The sequence below is a fragment of the Eleutherodactylus coqui genome, chromosome 1 (assembly GCF_035609145.1).
Source record: "Eleutherodactylus coqui strain aEleCoq1 chromosome 1, aEleCoq1.hap1, whole genome shotgun sequence".
In the NCBI taxonomy this organism is placed as follows: Eukaryota; Metazoa; Chordata; class Amphibia; order Anura; family Eleutherodactylidae; genus Eleutherodactylus; species Eleutherodactylus coqui.
The window spans coordinates 129,118,044-129,127,359 of NC_089837.1; the positions used below are offsets into that span (position 1 = coordinate 129,118,044).

General features: G+C 39.0%; 1 protein-coding gene across 1 annotated transcript; it reads left to right on the forward strand.

The window, feature by feature from the left end:
• The first annotated feature begins 3,880 nt into the window (after nt 1-3,880).
• LOC136610717 (uncharacterized) lies at nt 3,881-8,325 on the forward strand. Its single transcript, XM_066589931.1, has 7 exons — nt 3,881-4,274; nt 5,208-5,269; nt 5,884-5,970; nt 6,491-6,673; nt 6,787-7,011; nt 7,126-7,332; nt 8,133-8,325. Exons 2-6 carry the CDS (start codon nt 5,227-5,229, stop codon nt 7,206-7,208), a joined length of 621 nt encoding a protein of 206 aa, XP_066446028.1. The 5' UTR covers nt 3,881-4,274; nt 5,208-5,226; the 3' UTR covers nt 7,209-7,332; nt 8,133-8,325.
• Nucleotides 8,326-9,316: the final 991 nt, after the last annotated feature.

The following is a 9,316-nucleotide window of genomic DNA, read 5'->3' on the forward strand; positions in this document are numbered from 1 at the left end:
AAGAACGCTTGCCTTACTGCAGTTCTAGGAGTAGCTTTTTGAGTGCCTTCTGTTTGAGACTGTCGCACCTCAGCTAGCTTACGAAGCCTCACAGAGCGCCACTTTTTACACCCCATCCCTGCCACTGAGGTTAAGAAAGAAAAAACAAAAAAGTGTCAGGTTTGCAGCAAGCATGGAAAGAGGAGGGATACCCTGTTTTTTAGCCCCATGTGCCCATCCCAACCAGGCCTCTGTAATTACCCCTGTTTTGAGACATACCACAAAGTTGTCATTATTACTTTTATCTAAGATTTAGGGAATGACAAAGGGAGGGGGTTCTTTTTAGGGAGTCAATATTTTTTCTGTACAAGTGAGCAATGGGCCTGGAATTAATTCAGTTGTGCCCTGAAAGCCAATGGGTGTTCTCTCCATTGCAGGCCTAGTCATGTGTCCTAAAAGTAGATTGGGGCACAATGGGTATGTTTCTGAACACAGAATAAACAGGTGTATCCATTTTGTTGTGAAAGTCTTCATTCCTATGTGTGCTGTACAAAAAAACGTTTAAAATGACTCAATTGTCAACAAAATTTAAATCATAATTTTTTCCTTCTGCTTGCTTTGGTTCATTCAAAAACGTTGGGATCAAAATATGCAGCACACCCCTAGATGAATTCGGTATGGGGTCTAGTTTTCAAATGGGGTCATTTGTGGGGGTTCTCCGCTGTTTTGGCTGCTCAATGGCTTTACGAGTGAGCAATGGGGGATAAAACACCTTCAAGCAAAATGTGTGTTCTGAAAGCCACCGGCTGCTCCTCTAGTTTTGGGCCCCATTGTTTATACAAATCTAAGATTAAGGCCACAATGGGTATGTTTCTGATCACAGGACAAACAGTGGTATCCATTTTGCGTGCAATTACTCATTTTCATGTGCACTATAGAAACAAAATGTTTTTTAAAATGACATATTTGCAAATATATGAAATTTTATTTTTTTCTCCTCTAAAATGCCTGAAAAAAACTGTAGGGTCAAAATACTCCTAAAACCCCTCAGTGAATATATTAAGGGGTGTATTTTTTAATGGGGTCATTTGTCGGGGTATCTATCACTGTGACACCTATGAACCTTTGCAATCTCGGCTTGTAGGAAAACAAAATATTCCTCAAAATTTAAATAACTAATGTTAAATTTGTATGTCTCCTAAATGGTTAAAAAAGACTAGTTTTTCAAAAGTCCTTCCAGAATAAAGTAAACAGATGGAAATATATATCTTATCAAAAACTTGTACAGTATGTTTGCACATATTTGACATATTGCAGATGAAAGTGTGAAAAATGGCAATTTTTTTCAAAATGTTCCCAATTTTGATGCTTTTAATACATATACACAAATTCTATTGGTTAATTTTACCACCAAAATGAAGTACAATATGTGGTGAAAAAACAATGTTAGAATCACTTGGATATGCAAAACCTTTAGGCCTTAGTCAGACGGGCGTTTTTTGCCGCGATTTGCGGATCGCATGACGGATGCGCATCCGCAAATCGCGTGACCGGTGCGCGCAAGTCGCCCGCAAATCGCCCGAAAATCTGCTCCTAGCCGCGTTTCATTAGAAACGGGCCGGAGCTGTCCAGCGCATTGCATTCAATGGAGACGGCAATACAGCCGTCTCCATTGAAAGCAATGCGCTGCCGGCGAGCCCGGGATGAATTGTCGGTAAGGGCTTAAATATATAAGCCCTTACCTGCAATCCATCCTAAAATGTGTTAAAATAAAAAAAAATTGCATTCTCACCTTCTGCCTGCAGCTCCGGGCAGCCGTCCTGCAGTGGGTGTGAAGGGGGTGTGAGTCAGACCTGCCCCCTGATTGGCTCAGCGCTGAGCCAATCAGAGGCATGCCTCACTCACACCCATTCATGAATTCATGAATGGATGTGAGTCAGACCTGCCTCTGATTGGCTCAGCGCTGAGAGGCAGCAGTCACTCACCCATTCATGAATTCATGAATGGGTGTGTGAGTGAAACCGACCTCTGATTGGTCAGGCTGTGACCAATCAGAGCAGATCATTCAGCAGGCGGGGATTTTAAAGCCCCGCCGGCTGAATAGTGCCGAGAAGCAGTTCAGGAGAACTGACAGCGGCCGCGGCTGGACTCCGGCTGCAGCGGAAAGGTGAGTATACAATTTTTTTTTATTTTAACACATTTTAGCATGAATTGCAGGGAAGGGTTTATATATTTAACCCCTTCCCGACAATTAACCCCGCGCACGCCGGCAGCCCATTGCTTTCAATGGAGCGGCTGTATTGCCGCTCCATTGAATTCAATGGGCAAACATCGTTCTTCTCTGCCACAGCTGTTACAGCTGTGGCAGAGAAGAATGATTTGTCTTCTATATGTTCTCAATGGGGTCGGCGCTGCTGCCGCCGGCCCCATTGAGCGCATATACAGAAGCGAACAGGAATCGCAGATCGCAGATAGGTGCGATCTGCGATTTTTTTGTTCTATAATTTTTCGGACGAGCGCATAAAAAGCGCTCATGTGTCCGATACCATTGCGAAGCAATGGTTTTAAAAAATCGCCGGACGCATGCGCATGCGCAAATCGCGGCAAAAAACGCCCGTCTGACTAAGCCCTTACAGGGTTATTCTATGTTAAAGTGACACATGTCAGATTTCCAAAATTTGGCCTGGCCATTAAGGCGCAAACAGGCTTGGTCACTAACGGGTTAAGAAAAACTAGCTCCTTATTATGTTAGTCTTAGGCCTCAATTATGACATCACGGAAACTTTAGCTGTTTTGTAGGTCTCATATATCATAGGTTTCTATTATGACATCACTAGCTATTCTTTTGGCCTATTGTGTCATAGGCTTCTATTATGACATCATCAAAACTCTAGTGATATTAAGTGACGCATCAGTTGGAGACTTTGTTTGGGGAGGCTATTTGTCTGAGCACACATGGCTACTCACCTCCAGGCTAAAATGAGCATTATTACTATTCTCATTGTGAACCTCTTACTGGCAACAGTGAAAGGAGCGCCCATTATTTGGGAAGACTATGATCCCGAAATGGAAGACATTACTACAATAGGTAAGCTTATCAGTATATACAATCTGGAAATTTCCCCACATAGCTAAAGCACAGCGTTAGGTATCCCATATATCCCCAGGTAATCCCCCACATAGATAATGCATAGAGTCACGTACCCTATATTTCCGCAGTAATCCCCCACATAGATAAAGCACAGGATCAGGTACCCCATACACCCCCAGTTATCCACCACATAGATAAAGCACAGTGTCAGGGAAATTTGGGTGTTTGCAGGGATGTAATTTAGGCGTCTGTTTGCGGCCCGCTTTGTTTTGCATCTGCTTTTTCCAGACACAACAAGGACAACGCGGTGAATTAGCCCTTATATTGATATATTGTGACAATTAACCCTTTTATCGCCATAGACATACATTGTTTATGTAATTAATGCAAACGTATATGAGTTTACATTCAAAAGATTTCTTTTGGTGTATTTAGTTATGGTGATTATAGAAAGACACCTTCTTCTACACGCAGGGGAAGTGACATGTATGACTTCTGCACATCTTGGACATTTATATTTAGGAGGTGGTGTGCGTCTATGGCGCTGCCTGGGTCACATTTACAGCCACAAATATGAATTTGTATGTAGTGTTCGCGTAATGTCAGGCTTTATTGTAAAATTGCATGAAGGTGCCCATAAGCATTACATGCTGGGTGGCATTTTTTACAATGTTTAAAGTATTTACTTTCATAAAATATCCAGGTATTGGGGTATTTTATATCACACGTTTTATTTGTGTATGTCCAACGTATCAAAATGTTTGCCACAGCAAAAGGGTTATTACACTTTATTAACACAGTATTACAAATGTAGCAAAGTTTAACCCAATGCTGATAACTTGGTGCAACAGGCTATCTTAACACGACAAAGGCCATTGAAAAGCTATTGAGAAGACAAATTGTGGCACTGAACTTTTTCTTAATGCTTTCACAATTTTTACAAATGCTTTTCTGGACATTCATGTAATATAAAGAGCTGTGATGATTAATGAACTTTTAGTAAATCAGAATTGTTGTCACTAAATACTATCTATGTTTATCCATTTTTATTAGTTACTCCAAGTCTGGAAACCATCGTCTACCAGCTTCCAGACCCTGGGACACCAGCTATTCCCCATTATGGATTTCCTGTGGCCACAGTCACTACTGGCACAGTTCTTCTATTAGGGATCATACTTGGAATCGTCTATTGTCTCATATATAAGTAAGTATTACACATTACACACTGATTTTCTCCATTTAGTACTGTGACGCTCACAACGACCACATTGTGGATTAGATAATTAATATTCTTTATGTTGTTATGATCACCTCTTTATAAGAATATGATTCATTGTGGGCCTCCCAGGAGTTGATATTGGTATTAGTGTAATGGATCCACAATGACTTGAAGGCCATATGAATAGTCTATACTAGAAGGATAAAAGTCTAATAATAGTCTATACTATAAGGATAGACTGAATGAAGAAACTTATGGGGACTTAGGCCATGTTCACACTGTGTTTAGACTTTATGTTTGACACTTATGTATACATTGTGCTGCTCATAGGATCCCTTTATAAGATAAAAGTATACTGTTTCAGTGTCTCAACATCAAAAGTAAAGTCAAAACTTGTTGCAGAAGTTGAATAAATTTAGGCAGTGGCATACCCCCACATACAAAGGGGAAATGGGGCCCTATAGATGTATTTAGCATATCTGCTAAATGTAGTGTATACACATCATATAACATAGTGATACTGTATATTCAGTGCCAAATGAATGTCCAATGTGCCACAACTATTTGTTTAATATGCCAAATGTTCTTTTGGCACTGTACGCTATTACATGGCCTGTTACAGTGTATTGACTGCCACGCTATGCAAATAGTGTAGACATACTATAATAATGGCCAAACTGCCATGAAAGTCAAGATAATGAAGAATATATCTGTAGCCTAATATATATGAACTTAGACAAAAAGGAACGCTGATGCCCTCATCTGCCAACCAGGTGACTTTCCAGTCTGCCAGAAATCTAGGCGTTACACCCACCTTTGTTTTATGCATATGGCTTCTGATGTTTTACTATATGCTGCAAAACTAATGTGCCAATACACTAACCTACAATTTTATCTTCTTTACAATAACCTTCATAGAAAGAACACCAAAGAGACAATGACCAGAGAGACGACCAATCAGAGAGCCGACCATACTGACGGTAAATATTTGAAGAACTGAAATATGTCTATAAATTGTAATCTAATACTATATGTATGTTGTAGGAGATTACAATAATAGTGATTTAGTACTTTTATGGCGATATCAATTTTTTGTAGAATTTGTTATGTTTTACTAGCTTGAAAAATGAATATATATATATATATATATATATATTTTTTTTTTTTTAATCACGATTTAGTACCTTTATGGCGATATCGAATTTATTATTTTTTTATTAGATTTAAAAATGTAATATATATATATATTTATATTTTTTTAAATTTGTTGAAAAAAGCTTAATATTTGTTTTAGCCCTGTAGTGGGATTTGAACACATGATCTCTTCATAGCTTGTATGATGCACTGTAATACTTAGAGCTCATTCACATGGTGGTATGCATAAAACACCACATTTTCCTGCTCTGTGAGATGGCTATGGCTGCATAGGGCAGTGATTGTGCACTGCACATGATAGCGTATCTCACGCAAGCTGTTATGTACAGTGTGACAAGTTTCCTTTTTTTTATTTCACTAATCTGTTAAATGCTGCATACACGCAATGTATAATCTCTACTCTGAAACTGTAGTAACATCCAATATGTCTGTATTACAGATCCTGATGAGATAAAAGTCACCATGCCTGAAGAAACACCTAAAAAGGCCAAGATAAACATCACCAAGGCTGACGACCATATTGACGGTAAATATAATATACCAAGTGATATATAGACTTCAAACAACTGAAATACGGCTATAAATTTTAATTTATTACACTATATTCATGTTGTAGGAGATTACAATCACAACGATTTAGTACTTTTATGGCGATACCAAATTTATATAGAATTATTATGTTTTATTAGATTTAAAAATGTAAATATATTATATATATGTATATATATTTTTTTTTTCTTATTAAATGTATTGAAAAAAAAGCTTAAAATTTATTTTAGCCCTGTAGTGGGATTTGAACATGTGATCTCTTCATAGCTTGTACGATGCACTGTAATACTTAGGGCACATTCACACGGTGGTATGCATAAAACACTGCATATTACTGCTCTGTGAGGTGGCTCTCGCTGTTATATGCAGTGTGAGAAGTTTTTTTTTTTAATTCACTGCTCTGTTTCTTAGTGGCGTTGTATATTCAACTCCACATACATGCAATGTATGATCTGTACTTCGAAACTGTAGAAACATCCAATATGTCTATATTACAGAACCTGATGAGATTAAAGTCACCATGCCTGAAGAAAGTCCTAAAAAGGCCATGAACATCATGAAACCTGAGGAACACCATGAAGAGGCCAAAAAACCAGGCAGCTATGATATCTGCCACTCGTCATTCCAACAACTCATGGCAGCCATCATAGCTTATGGCTCCTCTAACCATACTTCACGTAGTAAGTTCTCATTTATGTTCTACAGTGGTTATCATTTCAGTTGCATATACTATACCTATTCAAATCATGTAGGCGATTTCTGTTGTACTTAGCTTATAACATTGGTTTCACAGGTGACAAACCTTTATCTGCTCGCACCATACCATCAGGCCCGGATCACGGATGTCAGTGCTGTATTGCCCGTGGTCATGAAGAGCTGTACACCCCAGAAAATCAAACTACAGCTGGGGAACATCTGGGAGAGGCCAAAAAAGTAGGCGGCTATGGGATCAGCCAGCCTTCCTCCAAACAGCTCACAGCATCAGGCATGGCTAAAGCCTCTGTTCTACCTTCAGTTCGTAAGTTCTCATTTATGGTTGTACATTAGTTATCATTCTAGTTTCATCTACTGTACCTATCCTTATCGTGTAGGTGATTCCTATTGTACTCAGTTTATGACATTGGTTTTACAGGTGAGCCCCCACCATCAGACCTGGGTCACGACTGTGAGTGCTGCATTGCCCTCGGTCGCGAGCAGCTGTACACGCCGAAATAAGATCCTACGGCGGAAAAACATCTGGGAGAGGCCAAAGAAGGAGGCGGCTTTGACATCTGCCAGCCTTCTTTTCAACATCTCATAACATCCATCATTGCTAATGCCTCTATGCTTCCTTCACATGGTAGGTACTCATTTACGGTTGTATAGTGGTTATTATATTAGTTTCATATACTGTACCTATTCTTATGGTGTAGGTGATTCTTATTGTACCGAGCTTATGACATTAGTGTTACAGCTGACAGACTTTATCGAATCACCTCACACCATCAGAACAGGTTTACTCATATCAACGCTGTATTGCCGGCAGACATCATCGGATCTATCAGTGAAGACATTCACTATTGTCCCAACACACTATGAACATCCTAGAAAACGTACAATCTGACATCAGCTTTATTTGGTTGTTATTTTCAGTATGTATTTTTCATACTGTGTAATTTTTCCATAAGGACGATCACAAGTCGGCTGTCGCTCTGCTTCTCTGTTGGACATGAAAAATACCAGAAAAAAGAAAACATATTAAAAAGCATGTAAATAAACAAAATGGCACCCAAAAAGCTCTTAGATGTTAGGATCATTATATTAATGGAATGGCCTTAAAGCAGATGTGGGAACCTGGGGTTCCAGTAGGGGCAATTTTGTGATCCGCTTATTGTCAAGAGATAAGTAGGGATTGTCCAAAGTGTAGAACATTTTTAGGATAGAGCATCAATGTTTTGTTTGGTAACGGTCCAACCCCACAACCCATGCCAGCAATACACAGTTTTATTGATATGACTATATATAGAATATCCTATATGCATAATCATCTTCAGTTCTCGTATATTTAAATACATTTAATGACTCCAGTATTATTTTAACATAATTATGTTATATGGAAATTTTCATTAATTCCTTAATCAATTTTGTTTTTCTCATTAGATAAAAACATCATCAGACAACTGTATTACATCTATTGTGTGAACCTCAACTTTATATTGATCCAACAAAGTGCTTGTGGAAGCATCTGACCACCATATTACACCTGTTGTGTTCCTTAGCTTCAGTGATCCAACAAAGTGCTTCTGGAAGCATTTGACCACCATATTACACTTGTGTTCCTCAGCTTCAGTGGTCCCAGAAAGTGCTTGTGGAAACATCTGACCACCATATTACACCTGTTGTGGACTTCAACTTCAGTGATCCAAAAAGTGTTCTTGGATGTATCTGACCACTATATTACACCTATTGTGGACCTCAGCTTCGGTGATCCATCAAAGTGCTCTTGGAAGCATCTGACCATCATATTACATTGGCTGTGGACTTCAACTTCAATGATCCAACAAAATGCATGCGGAAACATCTGACCACCATATTACATCTGTTGTGGACTTCATCTTCAGTGATCCAACAAAGTGCTTCTGGAAGCATTTGACCACCATATTACACCTGTTGTGTTCCTCAGCTTCAGTGGTCCCAGAAAGTGCTTGTGGAAACATCTGATCACCATATTACACCTGTTGTGAACTTCAACTTCAGTGATCCAACAAAGTGCTGGTACTATTGTATTATGTCTCCGGTGTCGACAAGATACAATAGTACCCAAAGTGCTTGTTTTGTGGAAGAATTTGACCACCATATTACACTTCTTGTGGACCTCAACTTCCATGATCTGGCACCGATTACCAACAATTCCTTGTCTAACACCACTGAAAAAAACATATATTACAGCTTCATATTAAATCTTATATATTAAGGTTTAAATAAAAACATTTGAAACCTTCATCTTTACGACTTATGCATTTTTTCCCTAAAATTGATAGACCAAAAGCCAGCATGATGCGCTACACTTATCTCTGTAACTGGCACCCTATACAAGCCTAATCTATGAGTGTATGGTAGGTGTGTGAGTGCTTGCTCATCAGTATTTTGCACCTGTGCCCCCCTCCCCCCATGTAGCACTTTGCCTATTCTGCTTGCTGCTGGGAAGTGGTGTTTTTACCTGCTCATGTATCCTTGTATCATGCTGCATCTATACAAAATGTTACTGTACAGGTTCCATCCAATTGCGATATGGACAGAAATTCCATGAGAAAACAACCCATTTATTTTTAATGGATTCATTT

Excerpts from the sequence above, each read along its gene's own strand:
- LOC136610717 (XM_066589931.1), top strand. The coding sequence starts at position 5,227 with ATGACCAGAGAGACGACCAATCAGAGAGCCGACCATACTGACG. Across the intron at positions 5,270-5,883 it reads GAGAGCCGACCATACTGACG|ATCCTGATGAGATAAAAGTC; the intron begins GTAAATATTTGA and ends TCTGTATTACAG. Across the intron at positions 6,674-6,786 it reads CTCTAACCATACTTCACGTA|GTGACAAACCTTTATCTGCT; the intron begins GTAAGTTCTCAT and ends TTGGTTTCACAG.